The following is an 18,815-nucleotide window of genomic DNA, read 5'->3' as shown; positions in this document are numbered from 1 at the left end:
TATGGTAGAATCCAGAGTTGGGTAAATTGTACATGGTGCACAAGAGTTTGACAAATGATGAAGCACATGCATTTTTCTTCAATTTTATATTGTCTATTTGCACAGAAAATATGTATGAAACTGAAGGAAAATGCATGTCAATATGCAGTAATAAGCTTTTAAAATCTGTTTTAATTACTGAAAATAAAAATATTGGCTTTTCAGAGTTGAGGGATTATTACAGCAGGAAGTACTGAATGATTATCAGAGATATTTAAAATATTTTTCAAAAAGAAAAGTTGATGAAAATTAATATTATATTCCCAAACATCATGATAAATGAAAGATTTTTATTCCTGGGATTCTTTTGTTGAAGTTCCCTTCCAAATTGTTTATTTTCTTAAACTTGTTTAAGCATTCAGTTTCCTCTATTTGTTTTCTAATCTGACATTAGATTGGAGTTCTGAAACAAAGAATGTACCATTAGTCATCATTTACTTGTATGTACGTCATTACAGAATTTTGAATTTTTAACTTGTGCAAGATGAATAAAACAATATGAAAATAAGAACATAGATTTCAAAAAGATGCTCCAATATTGCAAATGCAAATTCACATATTACATTTGCTAAACTAAGTTTGTTATCTTGTGCAGTTGTTGTGCTCTTGGCTGCATAATTGAAGAGTACTAGAGTTAACGGTGTGGTTAATTTTTACATCTGGAACAAGGCTAAACTCAGATTTTGAAAGTTCCGGAAATGCAAGGCCAATAGCTAAGCTATGATGAAAATCTTCAGTTACCTCTTTTCTGTTTAGCTGCCTGAATTATTTACATATTAATCTAATTATTGGGTGCTGGTGTGTTCTGATCACGAAAGCATAGCTGAGATCAGTAGCATTTTGACCCAGTAGTGCTCCCAGTAGTGTTTGCAGATACCATAAAGTTTATTTGAATAATTTGTCATTTTTAGCATAGATATACAACAAATCTCTCACTAATTATTAATAATTTCTTAAAAATAGGACCTTCCTTGGTGTTGCAGTTGAATATAATTAATGCCAGTGCTCAACCTGAGCTGGGATGTTGTGCCCAGATCTGTGCACCAGACTCTCAAAAAGGGAGAGGGGCCACAGGAGATGTATGAGAATATCGTCAGGATTGAAAAACTTCAGTTATGTTGGCAAACTGAAAAGAGGCTAGAGTAGTTCTCCTCAGCAGAGACTTTTAAGGGGGAAGGTTTGATAGAATTGTTCAAAAGCATGAATGGTTTTGCTGCTGAAATTGTTTCTCTTATCAAGTTTAGAATTCAGAATATACTGCCTTAAAGTGGTGAAAGCAAATTCAATGATATGTTTCAAAAGAGAATTGAGTAAATACTTGAGTGTAGGTTTGGTAGAGTAATTTGAGAGAAGCTATTTTCAGTATCAAGATAGTTGACAACTAGGGAGCACAGATTTAGGTCTATCAGCAAAAAAACCGAGAAGAAATGTTCTTGTGCAATGTGTTGTTATAATTTGGAATGCTTTATCTGAGGTATGTTAGAAGCAATGTCTTTAGTAATTTTCAGAAAGAAATTGGATGAATATATGAAGAATAATGCAGGACTATGAGAAAGGTGAGACAAATCAGATACCTCTTTCAGAGATCTGTCGCAGTTATGATTTGTTGATTGGCCTCCTGTGTTGTGTGGTTCTATGTATACTGTCAATGAAATTGTAATATCCTTATATCAAGTTACACTTGATCTTTTGTTTGTGTATTGCAATAAGTACTGGCAAGTTCATGAAAAGTTTGGATTCATCTGATTGTTTGTGAAGCACTTTGGATAGTGTTTCAGGAAGAATAATTAGTCGTTATCATTCAGTTTATTGCTAACGTTGGGGACAAAGCGCGTAGGGCATCTAAAATATGCTTGTATCTGGAAAAGTAATTGTAGTCTTTTGGACTGCAGTGGCTATACTTTAACCTTGTCCGTTAGATCCTTGAGTTTTGCATTATTTTAAACTGATCATGATGTGCCAGTCTAGAAAGTGCCAGCAATAATATTTAGAAAGTCTTTGAGGGTTTATAATCTGATTAAATAAATAAGCTAGAATTTCAAAAATGTTCTATTTTGTTTCCTTTCCGTAATGCTTAAAATTCCTTTATGAAACTTTCGCAGTAAAAAAATCAATAAGTCAAATGCAAGTATTTTGTGTTTTATTTTCCCAGGTGGCTGACTGTTATGAATTTTGATCAAAATAAAAGTTCTATTTGTGAGTAGAGGGTTGGGGAATAATGCGTAATGGGTATATTTTGGGCTGTAACCAAATAGCTGTCTTGGATCACCCTGAATCTTCTGAAAGCTAACTTTCTGCACATGTAGTTGTAATGTCTATGATGACAAATTCAGTGATGTCCTAGGTAGCTGGCTGCATCAAAGATTGTGAAAATCTCAGAAAAACAAAAAGTTTATCTGTCAGGTTTGGGAGTGACACTTGGCCTGATAAATTGTGGCTGGCAAAGGGCAGAGGAGCAGTGTGTTTTTTTGACTGATGTGAGCTTGGGAGGAGGGGCTTGGCAAGGTGTCAGGAGGAGATGGATGATAAAAAGTGGTAGAGGAGCAGGGCGGTAGTGGAAAGGACCGTTCCCTGAGCTTCAAGCAGTTATAAATAGTGTGTCTATGTATTATTACCCACAGTCAGAGAATATAGTCAACAGTTACCACCATCATAACGTACAGTTATAAACCAGTACTGATCCTGGCAAATGGACTGACTGGAATGACATCGATGATGGAACAAGATATAATTACTTCTGGCCAATTGATGTTGGGAATTAGTGAATCAAAATTCTTCACCTACAATACTGCAACCTTCAATTAATGCCTTTATTGCTTACTGCCCTAGTTTCAAATGCACTTCGTAAGGATATTGCAACTTCAAATCACCACACTATTTCATAGTGTAGTTACGATACACCAATTGTGCCACTGGATGTCAGCAGTGTGTTTGTAGTCATGTGTTAGAGTTTAACAAGACTGCTGTAATGAATCAATGGACCCATTCACTCAGAACCAGATGCTCTCAAAATAGGTCAGCTTTTGTGGCAAAGTTATGAAAGTTATTTTCAAATCCACTTGCTATTTTCACCTGGTCAATCTATGAAAGCAATTACGAATACAACAACAAATGTTTTTCTACTTTGCTGATTTTTCATTTGTTACCACTTATTTAATATTTTGTTTAATAGAATAGCATTTGCACCTGGAAAACACAATTCAGTACCCTCTGTATAGTGTTTCAGGTTTGGAGCTATTTGAAGTGAAACCTGTAGCACAATGTAATAATTTTCTTGAAAAAAACATAATTATAACATTCAATAATATCTTCAATTATCAGGTTCTTTTTTAATTAATTTTTGTGAAATGTGAACATTGCAGTTTGGCCAGCATTTATTGCCAATCCCTAGTTGCCCTTGAGAAAGAGGTGGTGGGCTGCCTTTGTGAACTGCTGCAGTCCACATGCTGTGGGTGGTGGGGAAAGAGTTCTAGGCTTTTGACTCAGCAACAGTGAAGGAATGGCAATATATTTCCAAGTCAAGATGGTGAGTGGCTTGGAGGGGAACTTAAAGGTGATGTATTAGTAAAGGTATTTGTAACATTTCTACTGTGTACCTTTTTTTCAGGCCAGCGATTTGTTGACACTGGAGATGGAGGTTGTAAAACATGGTATGGGACATGGAGACCTTCCTCTTGAAGCATATAATCAGGTTTGGGAAGAATGTTACAGTCAGGTGTTGTATCTACCTGGACAAAACAGGTACACTCGAGCCAACCTGGCTAGCAAGAAAGACCGAATAGAGTCACTGGAAAAGAAGCTGGAGGTTAGTTTACACTAGAAAACTATTAGTTGCTGATTAAGATGAAAAGATTGGGTTTTGTCTTGCTCGTGGCCAAAAAGAACACGAGTCAAACCTATGTAAAACCAATTTCTTAGAGAATATAAGATTAGTACCATTCAGCCTTTCCAACTGAGAGCAATTAACTGAGAGTTATCTCATTTGTGATTACTTATAGCTTAGTAACTGGGAAAAATATTACAGAGCAGTTAAGAGGTTCATTATTGACTTGTGAATTGTAGAAGAAAGATCTTGGCAAATGGATTGCAGACGAGTTTAAACAAACAGTGCTGTGTTTTAAGAATTAAGTTATCAAAATAGCATTGTGTATTTAAAGTTAAGATCAGTAAGATAAAAGGCAATCTGCATTGGTTCTCATGTATTGTAAAAAATGACTTAAATCCAAAGTGGGAAGATGTTTAATTCTACAGCGATTAAATGTGCTGATAACAACTTATAGCAATATTACTCTTTTCCATTTAAAATGTGCATGAATGAAAATCTTTTTTAAGTTAAGAAATGTTGATATTTTAGAGAAGGGGTTGCAGTTTGAAGTCTGTGTGACCACTAAATTGACCAGTGTTTTATTTAGTGCCCAGATTAGTTACAACACACAACACATAAAGAACGTAGCATCCTGTTAAGATCCACCAAAGGGTTGCAGTCCAACTTCAGAAAAGAAGCCCTAATATAGTAGTATGACATTTTCTATTTCCCTGAATCCCTAAGTGCCAAATTGCAGTTTGTGCTGTCGGCATTTCCCACTGGAAACTGGGCGAAGACTGCAGTATAATTTCCCATTACAGTCTTTCAGTCCACAATGACCTTTTTCTTGTTAACTAGGCTATTGAATACCACAGATGAATGGGAAATGTAATGTTATTTTTAATTTAGCGTGAATCTTGGTTAGAAAATATAAAAATGTTTTTTGTTTCTTCAACTTCCATTTGTTCCTAACCCAAAAGAAGCATTTTATTCTTACATATTTGAAATTAGAACAGTGGTGTAATTTTATGTTGCATAATGTAATCAGAGGGAGATAGTCACAAAAGTAATTCTATTTACAGAGAAACCTCGATTGTCTGGCATTCGATTATCCAAATATCAGATTATCCAGAAAGATCGCAATGTCACGATGCTTGGCCAAACTATGTTATCCGGCATTCGATTAACCAATGAAATACTCCCTGCCTGTGTCCTTCAGATAATCAAGGTTCCTCAGTACAGGGTTACCTGTTAATTGAATTATAAGTGGTCAGCAATTTTAAAGATCACTTGTTTTTTATTTTCATACAAATTCACTATAGTGTGATAACCATTGGTTATAAGAGTGGAATTGTTGCCGGTATTTTCAACCATCAGAAGATTTCTTTAATTTCCCAAACATGAATATTAACTAAATATATTGAGAAGATTTTGCAGTCAGGGTGAACTAGTGGCACTAAACACTGTATAACCAGACTTTATGTGGGATTTTAAGCTATGGCTTGCCATGATTAGAAACTTGTTGGGACATGTGAATAGGGCAAGCAACCATGTCTCCTTGATTAGTCAGATTAGAGCACCATTTGAGTGTCGGAGGCTGAGGGGTGACCTTATAGAGGTTTACAAAATTATGAGGGGCGTGGATAGGGTAAATAGGCAAAGTCTTTTCCCTGGTGTCAGGGAGTCCAGAACTAGAAGGCATAAGTTTAGGGTGAGAGGGGAAAGATATAAAAGAGACCTAAGAGGCAACTTTTTCACACAGAGGGTGGTACGTGTATGGAATGAGCTGCCAGAGGAAGTGGTGGAGGCTGGTACAATTGCAACATTTAAAAAGCTATTTGGATGGGTATATGAATAGGAAGGGTTTGGAGGGATATGGGCCGGGTGCTGGCAGGTGAGACTAGATTGGGTTGGGACATCTGATCAGCAAGGACGGGTTGAACTGAAGGGTCTGTTTCCATGCTGTACATCTCTATGACTAGAAAGTGAACTGGACTAGCCCCCATATAAACTACTAGAACAATTCAGAGTCTAGAAATCCTGCAGGGAGTAACTCAGCTCACATATCCTGCAAGCGTATTCACTATCTACAGAGCACCGGTCAGGAGTTTGATCAGATTCTTCCCACTTGCCTGGATGGCTGCAGTCCAACAACTTTCAAGAAGCCGGACATCATCCAAGCTAATCCAGCCCCTTTGAAAGCACGTCCATAAACATTCACTCCCTCCACCACCAATGTTTAGTAGCAGTAATGTATGCCATCTACAAGATGCACAGCAGAAATTAACCAAGTCTGCTTAGATAGTATCTTTTAATTCCATGACTACTACTATTGAGAATGACAGAGACAGTGGATACATGGAAAGTTATTTAAATCAACCTGTCCAGACATATTATTACACACCTATGGAGCAGGTGGGTCTTGAACCCTGGTCTCCTAGCTCAGAGTTAGGGATGCTACCACTTCATCACAATAGTTCTTCGGATAGTTCCTTTAGTGTCACTGGGTTAAAATCCTGGTAACTGCCATTTCTAAACCCCCCCCCCAAAAAAAACTAACAGCACTGTGTGTGGCTGTTATGCCATCATTGTGAGGTGGGAGAAAAGAGAGAGATAAGAATCGAGAGCAAATGTTCTTACAAATGAAGTTTTACTTCTCTTAAGCTCGCTAGCAATAAAAGACTGAGACTTCATACTTATGAAAATGTATTTTCAGTGCCAGCAACGAGAGATTTAATAGAGGCAAAGAGTCATACAGCATAGAAACAGACCCTTCGGTCCAATCAGTAAATGGTGAACATAATCCCAAAGTAAACTAGTCCAACCTGCCTCTTCCTGGCCCATATCCCTCCAAACATTTCCTTTGTACTTCTCCAAATGTCTTTTAAACATTGTTATTGTACCCACATCTGCCACTTCCTCAGGAGATCAGTCCACATGTGAACCACTCTGTGCAAAAATATTTGCCACTAATCTCTCTTTCAAAACTCCCTCCACTTACCTTAAAAAGGTTTGCACCTCTATCTTGAAATCCCCCATCCTAGGGAAAAGACAACTACCATTAACTTAATCTATACTCCTTATTATCTTATGAACTTCTAGAAGGTTGCCTCTCAACCTCCTACCCTCCAGCGAAAAAAGTCCCATCCTATCAAGTCTTTCTTTATAACTCAAACCTTCCATACCTGGCAAAATCCTGGTAAGTCTCTTTTGACACCTCTTCAGCTGAATAATGTCCTTCCTATAAAAACTTATTTACACTGGAATGGACAAACCATATCTTTTTTCTGGTGTGCTTAAGTTTTTATCATGCAAGTGCAGCACTTCACACTGTTTGTAACTGTTTCAATATCAATTCACTCAGTTGCAGAGGAGCTTCTGGAAGAGCAGGGCAACTTAGATGGCAACTTCCTGATTTCTGTGACTAATGTTGTAGGTATAGTTGCTAGAAGCTGCTGTCCAATTTGCGCTGTACACATGCTAAGCATTGGTAACCTCACAAACATTTTAATTGGGAAGTACGATATTATTATTTGTCAGTTAAAATCTAACATAGATCTTTGTCGTGTTAATGTTGCATAATTTTTGGTCAAATGGAGTTCAAATAACCTTTTCATTGATAATGTAAAGGCATTAACCTGAAATGTAGAATTCGACTGTATGTTTTGCAAGATTAATTACATTGGACTACATTTGCTACGTATTGAGGCAAGCAACTTCAGGAGTGATTTTTTTTTCATTTTTTTTTAATCCAGAAGTGTTCTACTCTTTTAATCCAAATCTTTTAATCTATTAACCATCATCATCAAATCACCTGTGTTTTATAATTGATTAAATTACATGTAAAGCTTTTTTAAGACCATCAAAGATGAGTGAGTTAGAGAAAGAGAGGGGATTTAAGGAGTGATTAAATCCTTCTCTCTACCAGCTAGAAAGCTTACCAAATATCAATTAGGTACTTATGTGCTATCCAGTGAGCTTTTCATCTAATCAGGACACTCACTTGGATGTCCAGTCCTGCCTGAGGCTGCCAGTGAATCAGAGGCCGACTCTAGAACGATAGCAATGTGGTTGGCTCTCAGTTGTCCTCTGTAAGGACTAGCAAGCCACTTGGTTCAAGGGCAATTAGTATTGGACACCAAATGCAGGCCTTGCCAGTGACATCCACATCCATGAAATAATAAAAAAAAATTAATGTATGTCAACAGCTGCCTACAGGCCTATTCTTAAAACTATTATGAGTGCTTCCAACCTGGGTCAAGACAGTTATTAACCTTTCTTGCAGTATAAGATTTAGAATCCATCTGGGCAAGGGAGAAGTGCATGGGGAAGATTTACCCACAGACTACCACAAGGCTAAGTGCTTGCCCCAACATTGGTTGCTATATATAACTATACACATGGCAACACAAACTGCCAAAACCATATCCTGCAGCTTCATCTTTGCCCATGACATCTTGTGTTGCTGGAGCAGATCCTTAATGGAGATATTACAAAGTTAACAGGGTACTGCTACATATGGTATCTAACATTGAAGGCTTTTAAAACTATCATTGTCCAATCACACTCCGCAACAAAGTATTATGTACCTATCTGAAAACAATTTCATCTTTTTGACACTCCATTGAATGCAGCATGTGCATCATAACTGGAACCCCCCATTCAGCACACCACTCCTGCCATACTGTCCTTGCGAACATCAAATGGCAGATATGTCGGGAATGATGAAACCCCATTAGCCGATTGAAACAATCCATGTTCTACCTCACTTCCTGACTTCACATGCCATAATGACCTGTTCAGTCTCCCACTGCCTGCCTTCCATCTCCTCAATGCTCAATATGGAGCATCCTTCTCTGAGCTAGATCAACCAATACACATCCTTTGTATCAACAAATCAGAAACACTGGAATGCACTAATGAGTTCCTTGTGACAAACCTGCTTGAGTGGTAGACTTTTAATTGCGATGGTGAGGGTGGTCATTGCTGAACTGCTTCAGAACAATCCAGCACTCCTGTGCTGCCAAACCCCACTGCTGGGGCCTTGGTACAAACCTCTTATTCAGAAGATACAAACAATACTGCACAGTATCAAAAGGTGTCCCCTCTACACACCAAGTGGCAGACTGGTCACCTTATCTAAGCAAATGAGGAGACTGACTCCAAAAATTTGCATTCACTGAAGAAAATGAAATTCACAAAATACCTTGCACGCTTTTTAATAAAATGCACAAGGTTGGGAATACGAAGTGAAGTTACACATTTGCAAAAGTTACACTTATTTATCCAGAAGAGTGCAGCATTGATCCACTTCAGCTGAAGCCATATTTTTAAACCAGAACTTTCTCTCAATGCAGAATAAATGAGATAGTGGCAAGTAATGATCAACCTGCAGGTAAAGGTTGCACAGTTTTCATAGTGAATACTTGCTGCTTGATTATGAAGGCTTGTTAAAATGTATGAAGCGAAAAGGAAGTCTGAATGATAAATACCTTCTATCAGCCTGCTGTTAGGTGTTTAATTTACATTTGTTCTTTTGGCTTCAGAGGTTAATTGTTATTCCATGTTCTAATTTTTAATACTGTCATGTGGAACCAACAAAGGTCTACACTTTAAAGTTTCAATGACTAAACTGATCATAAAGGTCAAGATATAACATGATTGCTTTAATGTGCAAAGAATTCCTGATGAAGGGCTTTTGCCCAAAACGTCAATTTTCCTGCTCCTCGGATGCTGCCTGACCTGCTGTGCTTTTCCAGCACCACACTCTCAACACTAATTTCCAGCATCTGCAGTACTCACTTTCATCAAAGCATTTTGCCTTGTATCTTTAGCAAAAAAGTGTTATTTTTAACTGCCTGTCCTTCTATTATTTTAGTATAACCTTACCAATTTTTATTACAGTTATTAGTTCAACAACAAAATGAGTGGCAAGAATAGAGTAAGCGTTTTTTCAGCAATGTTTCTTTTTTAAACTCAATTTTTGGCTGTAAAAATAAACTCAATGGGATTGCAAGCGTAGCATGTTTTATTTATACCCGTATGGATAAGTTTCAGTTAATCAGGAAGTTATTCACAAAGGGTGGATTTGTTTAAAATATCTTGGCAGGGAAACGTGGTAAGTAGTTTGGAAATCATTCACACGTGTACTTCTGAGAATCAGGCAGTAGCAGTTCCATTCAGAGAATTTACCATGCTTCTATTGGTATTAAAAACAGCTGTGGACCATATCTAAGTAAGCATTTGTTAGTACAGTCCAACTTTAAGGTGCGCAGTCCTACTTAATCCTTTTGTGAGTGATGGTTTGAAATAACCATAATAGTGAAGGATAATTACAAAATGAGCATATTCCCAGTCTTTATCAATAATTTAACGCAAGTATTTTTTCAGCATCCCTATGCCAGCTTCCCAAGCTTCATTATTGTGAATTTCACAAGTCTGAAAGACAATGTCTGACTGCCATTTTGAATCTAAACTAAGATTGTAGCCAATGAAGTGGCCTGGAATGAAGTCTGAAAATTCAAAAGAATTAATAATTTTGAGTTAGTTTTATCATCTACATCATACTGCCTTTCACAATAATCTTGAAAAAAAATTAGGAGACTGTTGGAATGGTGAATGGACTAATTCCAGTTGCATACAGTGGTAGGAAATTTAGTTTTATTTAAAGCCTCAATCTTCTAGAAATGGCCTGGATGGTCAGGAGATACAATATGCTAAATAGCTGCTTCTGTTTTTTTTCTTCAATTGTGGTCTGTTGTGCTCACCAGACCAGAATTGGTATTATATTGTTTTCTGTTGTATGATTCAAATAACATTCAAAAAGCAAGAGCAATTTGAACAGCTTGGTGTTTTTCTGGAGATGTCTCCTGCATATGTCAAGTGTTCTACTACGTGAATTGACACACAGGATGATTAAAAGTGGAAAATTCCTTTTGAACAAAAGGCGTGCTTATGTATCAGTGGGTGTTTTCTAGTGATAACTATAAATACAGTAAATGAATTGAAGCTAATTTGAAAACATTCCATAGCGAACTTAAAATTCATGAAAATCAAAAGAACTGCAGATGGAGGAAAGCTAATTTTGACAGTATTAGGCAAGAACTTTCAAAAGCTGATTGGGGTCAGATTTCACAGGTAAAAGGACGGCTGGAAAATGGGAAGCCGTCAGAAATGAGATAATGAGAGTCCAGAGACAGTATATTCTTGTTATGGTGAAAGAAAAGGTTGGTAGGTGTACAGAATGTTGGATAACTAGGGAAATTAAGGGTTTGGTTAAGAAAAAGAAGGAAGCATATGTAGAAGGGGATAATGGTAGTAGGAGTATACTTAAGAAGGAAATCAGGAGGACAAAAAGGGGACATGAGATACCTTTGATAAATAGGGTTAAGGAAAATCCAAAAGGTTTTTACAAATACATAAAGGACAAAAGGGTAACTAGGGAGAGAATAAGGCCCCTAGGAGAAAGTGAGACTGCAGATGCTGGAGTACCAGAGTTGAAAAATGTGGTGCTAGAAAAACACAGCTCCCAGGCAGCATCCGAGGAGCAGAATTGATGTTTCGGGCTTTTGCCCGAAACGTCGATTCTCCTGCTCCTCGGATGCTGCCTGGCCTGCTGTGTTTTTCCAGAGAATAAGGCCCCTTATGGATCAGCAAGGCGGCCTTTGTGTGGAGCCGCTGAAGATGGGGGAGATACGAAACATGTATTTTGCCTCACTGTTTACTGTGGAAAAGGACATGCAAGATATAGAATGTGGGGAAATAGGTTGTGACAGCTTGAAAAATGTTAATATTACAAAGGACGAAGGGCAGGATGTCTTGAGACGGATAAAGGTGCATAAATTCCCAGGACCTGATAAGGTGTACCCTAGAACTCTGTAGGAAACTGCTAGGCCCCTTGTTGAGATATTTGTGCCACCGATAGTCACAGATGAGATGCCAGAACATTGGAGGTTGGTTAACATGGTACCACTATTTTAAAAAGGTGGTAAGGACAAGCCAGGGAACTATAGAGCGGTGAGCCTGACGTTAGTGGTGGGCAAGTTGTTGGAGCAAGTCTTGAGGGACAGGAGTTCCACATATTTGGAAAGGCAAGGACTGATTAGGGATCGTCAACATGGCTTTGTGCATGGAAATCATGTCTCACAAACTTGATTGAGTTTTTGAAGAAATAACAAAGAGGATTGATAAGGGCAGAGTGATGGATATGATCTATATGGACTTCAGTAAGGTATTCAACAAGGTTCCCCTTGGAAGACTGGTTAGCAAGGTTAGATCTCATGGAATACAGGAAAAACTAACCATTTGGTTACAGAACTGGCTCAAAGGTAGAAGACAGAGGGTTGTGGTGGAGGGTTGTTTTTCAGACTGAGGCCTGTGACCAGTGGAGTGCCACAAGGATCGGTGCTGGGTCCACTACTTTTCATCATTTATATAAATGATTTGGATGTGAACATCGGAGATATAGTTAGTAAGTTTACAGATGAGACCAAAATTGGAACTGTAGTGGACAGCGAAGAAGGTTACCTCAGATTACAGCAGGATCTTGATTAGTTGGGCTGAGAAGTCGCAGATGGTGTTTAATTTAGATAAATGCTAAGTGTTGTGCTTTGGGCAAGCAAATCTTAGTAGGACTTATACACTTAATGGTACGGTCTTAGGGAGTGTTGCTGAACAAAGAGACCTTGGAGTACAGGTGCATAGCTCCTTGAAAATAGAGTCACAGGTAAATAGGAGAGTGAAGAAGGCATTTGATTTGCTTTCCTTTAATGGTCAGAGTATTGAGTATAGGAGTTGGGAGGTCATGTTGCAGCTGTACAAGACATTGGTCAGTCCACTATTGGGATATTGTATGCAATTTTAGTCTCCTTCCTATTGGAAGGATGTTGTGAAACTTTAAATGGTTTTGAAAAGATTTACAAGGATGTTGCCAGGATTGGAGCATTTGAGCTATAGGGAGAGGTTGAATAGGCTGAGGCTATTTTCCCTGGAGCGTTGGGGGCTGGGGGGTGACCTTATAGAGGTTTATAAAATCATGAGAGGCATGGATAGGATAGATAGACAAGGTTTTTTCCCTGGGGTCGGGGAGTCCAGAGCTAGAGGGCATAGGTTTAGGGTGAGAGGGAAAAGATATAAAAGAGATCTAAGGGGCAACCTTTTCATGCAGTGGGTGGTTCGTGTATGGAATGAACTGCCAGAGGAGGTGATGGAGGCTAGAACAATTACAACATTTAAAAGACATTTGGATGGTATATGAATAGAAAGGGTTTGGAGGGATATGGGTTGGGTGTTGGCAGGTGGGACTAGATTAGGTGGAGATATCTGGTTTGCATGGATGAGTTTGAATGAAGGGTCTGTTTCCATACTGCACATCTCTATGACTCTATGCTATAAATCAGAGACCAAAAATAGAAATTGCTGGAAAAACTCAGCAGTTCTGAGGAAGGGTCTCTTGACCTGGAACGTCAACGATAATTTCTCTCCACAGATGTCGCCAGATCTGCTGAGCTTTTCCAGCAATTTCTATTTTTATTTCTTAAAGCTCATGACTTGACTGATGCAATTGTGCCTCTAACATTGAAGGTGCTGTACAAGTTCATTATAGGGTGTTGGTCTGCTAAAAAGACAGTTTATGAATTTTGAAGTTGCATCCATATGTATCAGTTTTTTTTAAACAAATTCCCTAAAAATATTTGCCACAATTCATAGTTTGATCTCATGAGGTTGATAATATCCACTTTTAAAATGTCAACTATAGCTTATTTTAAGTTAGTCAGAATAAGTTTGTTATCTTGGCTGCACTTGTTTATGAGCAGTATGAAAGGTATATATGTTGCGAGTGCCTGCAACTCCTTCAACTTTGTAATCCCTTTGTACTACAGCTTGTCAAATGTCTTCGAAAAAAGGACAAAATGCCTTGCTTTAAATGTGTTTCATTAAACTGCCCTTGTTATTATCACAAGTTCAAAATCCCAAATAAAATTACTGCACCCCCTTAGGAGTGATGTAGTAGTTCTGAAATGAAATTACTGCACCCCCTTAGGGGTGATGTAGCAGTTCTGAAATAAAATTACTGCACACTCTTGGGGGTGATGTAGCAGTTCTGAAATAAAATTACTGCACACCCTTAGGGGTGATATAACAGTTCTTGCTGATAACTAGTTTTTATTTGGTTCTAGAAATTGCTGATTATTTTTTGAGTCATAATCACCGTTTGCTTTTGTTATAGACCAACAGAAATCACATGACCACAGAAGCAAAACAGGCAGCAAAAATGGAGAAAAAATTGAAGATATTGCTTGGAGGATATCAGTCACGTGCTACAGGTCTTATGAAACAGTTGAGTGATCTCTGGGATCAGATTGAGCAAGCACACCTGGAATTATGTACCTTTGAAGAATTAAAGAAGCATGAGGATATAGCTATTCCAAGGCGACAAGAGGTAATTCTGATGATCTTTGCTGATTTGAGTTGTGCAGAATCAGTAGATTTTTGTGTTTGCCACAATGTATTTTTTAAAATGAGTTCTTAAAATAATTTTTGTATCATATAGTAAATTGAAAATGGTTTTGAAACCTGGGCTTGAGTGATAAGCTTTTTTCTATCGTAAAAGAAGGCAACTGAGAAAAATCAACAAAAACTTAAAAATGCCTGTCTCGTTTCAGTAGAAAACCAGTTCCATTGATAAAAGCATCAGTTAAAACAGAAATGAATTTGTGGTGCCTCTACTTTCACTCTGAAGTATTCAGTCCTAAATTCTAATGAGCCTACATTGCCTTTGGAGGGATAATATGGCAAGTGCTAAGAAGGAAGACTCTTGTGTACAATAGAAGATAAAGGTTTAGGTTCTGATCTGCACTTGATTTTACATGGAATATAGTACTAAGTGGATAGCTTTAGTAATATTAGGTAGAATGCTTTCTCATCCAAAGAATTATGGCCTTGGGCAGACTACTGTCCTCAATGGTCATATGAAAAACTCAATTGCTGTATTCATTCTGAATTACATTTCCTTGGTACTACTAACAAATTATTAATTGCAGTACTGGCATTGAATGAAGAATTCAATTACTTCTGGGGGTTTTTTTGTGTCAAGTCACTTTAGTCAATTAGACACAATCTTATTACAACTCATCGATCTTTGACAGGGTGCATTTTTCATAATCAACATGAATGATATGCTCTGTAACTGCCAAACATTATGTAAAGTTCTGTAGCACATTTAAGGAATGCAACCTTTAGTCATGTGATTTAAAAAGTCTCAGTGAAATTTATTCCATAAATGTTTTCTGACAATCCAAAGGATGCATCCACAAAAGCAGTAAAGGCTTTATGGTCTGTCATTAAGCATCATGTAACTTATGTTTTTTTTCTCATATTGTTTCCTAACTCCAAAAACTCAGTCTTTGAGGGAAGATGTTGCACGGCAGCAGGAGAGAGAGAAGGAACTCCAGCAAAGGTATGCAGATCTACTTCTGGAAAAAGAAGGGCTTGTATCAGCCAAGTATTGAAAAGCGGAACCTCTGTTCTACATGCATTTCATATTGTTCTGTACAGTGAACTCCATTTAAGCAGTATTTTCTGTTACAATAATGGATTAAAAAGGAAACTTCAGTAATGTCACCCCATGCAAACTGTGCTTAGCATTTTGCTGTAGTATATATGAATCCTTTGTATATTCCACATGGAAAACATAAGTAATATATGGAGTAAAGTTCCTGTCTGGCAGTGGTGCAAGAAAACAATGTTCAGCTGATCTACTGTCAAAATCTCAGCAGTACTGAATTAAATATTTTTCTGAACATTTCTTAACTGTATGTTAAACTTATGAAAGGGTGATTTGTACTGTGATTTGAGTAACATTCTAATAAAATGTGAATTTTTTTTTCTTTACATTGACTTACTTCCTTTTAATTTGAAAATAACTAGATCTGTGTGCATAAAAGCAAATGTTAAATTCTTGTAGTATTCACTCTTATTTGGGACTTGCATCTTTTCAACGTTCAAATTATAATTAATCAGCTGGTGTTGGTATATCATAGATGCAAGCAAAAGAAAAAGGTGCACGACTGTACTGGAAGTCTGAGTTTCGACATGCTAAACTGTGCCAGTGTATGATCTTGAAGGCCCTTGGCTTTTTTAAAAAAATGCTCCCAGTAAGTTTTGATCTAACCCAGAACAACAACAATATCCTTGAAATATATTTACAAACATTAAAATTAGAGTATCCTTTCCAGCACTATTTGCAGCTTTGGATTATTATAACTTTCCAACCTGAGCACTTGAAATGCATTTTACTGATGCAGTATTATTTAGGATCAGCTTTGAAGATTTTCTGATATTCTACAAAAGGGGCCAACACCTAAAAACCATTATCAGAGTAATGCACCAGAACAAAGTTCGTCATACAGTCTTCTCATGTCTTTGTCCAAAGACAGCATCTTATCTTTGGATTCACCTCATCTCTAATGCCATCTTTCCTTATTTGCATTGAGTGAGATGTCACCTACTCTTTGCAGACTATGTGTGGTGCTAATACGTTTTACTTAGTGAGGTGATGCATTTGTAAATATGCTTCTATTCATCATGAATCAGCTATCTATGCTTTGTATGCTGCTGACTCCTTGTGCAGCCCCTGTTCCTAGACATTCCCACAAGGAAAAACAACATTATCGCATTTACACTATCAAGTCTCCAAAGATCTTCAATAAGGTTGCTTTTCATTCTTCTAAATTTCAATGATTTCAGGCCCAACTTACTCAACCTGTCTACATAAAATAGGCCCTCCATACCCAGTATCAATCAAGTGAACAATCAGGACTGTCTCAAATGCCAGTGTATCTTTTCCATTCACCTTGCCCATTTACCTGTTGAACTTAAATGCTTGTTTTTTTTTTGATTACTGCTTGAAGCCCTTCCATCTAATCCTTCTGTACTGCAAGTTTGTGCAACCTTTCTCCATTTAAATAATATTTAGCTCTTCTGTTATTTCTGCCATAGCCACACATTTTCCCATATTTTATTCCATCTGCCAAGTTTTAGCATGTCTGCTTACTGTTTGTCATCCTCAACATTTGCCTTCCCATGTACGAGTTTGGTGATAGTACACTCAGTTCCTTAAGCCAAGTCATTTATATATTACAAATAATCCTGATTCTGGCACTGATCTCCACAGTATTAGTTAGAGGTTGCCATCCTGAAAATGCTGCTTTAATCCCAACTCTGTAATCTATTAGTTAGCCAATCCTCAAACCATGCTAATATATGCTGCTCCGAAAACAATGGAATCTTCTCTTATTAAGTAGCTTTTTTTGCGATACTTTATCAAATACCTCTTGAAAGTATAAATATATTATGTCTACCAAGTCCCCTTTATCTATCCTGCTTGTTATCTCCTCAAAGGACGGTATTGAATTTGTCAGGCATGATTTCCCCTTACCTATTACACTCTTATGATTAAAGTAAAGACCGTCCAGCCTTGCCTTGCTCTCTTGACACTTTACATAGCTGAATTCACTGTGATTGCTTCCTTTGCTATAGTATGAAGTTAAAAATCTCACAGCACCAGGTTATAGTCAAACAGATTTATTTGGAAGTACTAGCTTTTGGGGACTGCTCCTTCATCGGGTAGCTGTGGAACAGGATCATAAGAGACAGAATTTATAGCAAAAGGTCTCAGTCTCATGCAACTGAAACAATATATTGAACAAACCTGGATTGCTGTTAAGTCTTTATCTTTTAGAATTGATTGCAGGTTTCAGTTCATTAACATGTAAATCCCAGACTTCTTTTAAATCACATTCTCAAGATAACTTTAGGCTTAATTTTAAAAAATGTGATATATTATGAGAAAAAAACTATAGTATGACATGTCTCTATTCCATTGATATTCCGTGCCCCCTCCCTGCCACACTAGTTTAAACTTCTCCCAACAGTAGTAGCAAACCTACTTATAATGTGGTTCAGATGCAGACCATCCCCTTTGTCAATGTCGCACCTTCCCCAAAAGTGGTCCAAATGATCCAAGAATTTAAAACCTTCCCTCTTGCATGAACCCTTGAGCCATGCATTCTTCTGTCCTATTTTCCTACTTTTAAACTTGTTAGCACGTGGCACCGGGAGTCAGCCAGAGATTATGACCATTGAGGTCCTGCCTAGCTCCCTGAATTTTTGATACAAGATCTTATTCCTCACTTTGCCCATGTTGTTGGTACCAACATGTACCATGACCTCTAACTCATCAGCTTCTCCTTTCAGGATGCCTTACAATTATTCATTGACATCCCTGATCCTGGCACCAGGGAGGTCACACAACATCTTATAGTCATATCTTTGGCTGCAGAAACGCCTGTCTGCTCCCCTGACCAAAGAATCCCCTATCACCATTGCTCTTCCTTTCTTCTTCCTCCCCCCAGCACAGTCAAGGCAATTGTGGTGTCAAAAGCTCAACTCTGACTGTATTCCCCTGAGGTATCAGCACTCCTCATCTTTCAAAATAGAATATTGGTTAGTGAGTTGGACCCCAAGGTATTCCTGTATAACCTGCCTTTTTTTTTCTGGAATGTCTGATGGTCATTTATTCCCTTCTTCCCTCTAGTCCCTTGAGTTGCTGTGTGACCACTTCTCTAAATGTGCTAGCCATGTCATTCTCATTCTCACAGATGTGCCAGAGTGTCTTCAACCACTGCTCAAGCTGCGACAACTCCAGTTTCTGCAGTTGGGAGCACTTACTGCACATGTCATCATCTAGGACACTGGCAGCACGCAGGACTGCCCACATGTGACAGACTTACATGGTCTACTAGGCTGGCCTGTCCTGTCATGTCTTAAATTTACAATTAGCATCTTAGATTTAGACTAGCATTATTGGACATATTTTGTTGGACTTCCCATTCTATCACTAAGGTTATGAAAGGGTTAGCTAAGTTCTCACTGTTCTAAATCTGTAGAAGCAGAAAGGATTTACCAGTAA

The 18,815-nt window shown here is 37.8% G+C and overlaps 1 protein-coding gene across 1 annotated transcript in view; it reads left to right on the top strand.

Moving 5' to 3' along the window:
• cdc5l (CDC5 cell division cycle 5-like (S. pombe)) overlaps nt 1-15,736 on the top strand; it is a 51,662-nt gene extending 35,926 nt beyond the window's left edge. Inside the window, exons 14-16 of the mRNA XM_072557112.1 lie at nt 3,647-3,844; nt 14,073-14,285; nt 15,247-15,736. Of these exons, the coding sequence (XP_072413213.1) occupies nt 3,647-3,844; nt 14,073-14,285; nt 15,247-15,354 (519 nt within the window). The 3' untranslated portion in view covers nt 15,355-15,736. The remainder of the gene's footprint in view (nt 1-3,646; nt 3,845-14,072; nt 14,286-15,246) is intronic.
• Nucleotides 15,737-18,815: the final 3,079 nt, after the last annotated feature.

The sequence above is a fragment of the Chiloscyllium punctatum genome, chromosome 3, assembly GCF_047496795.1.
Source record: "Chiloscyllium punctatum isolate Juve2018m chromosome 3, sChiPun1.3, whole genome shotgun sequence".
NCBI classification, from domain to species: domain Eukaryota; kingdom Metazoa; phylum Chordata; class Chondrichthyes; order Orectolobiformes; family Hemiscylliidae; genus Chiloscyllium; species Chiloscyllium punctatum.
This window is presented reverse-complemented; position numbering and strand designations above follow the sequence as displayed.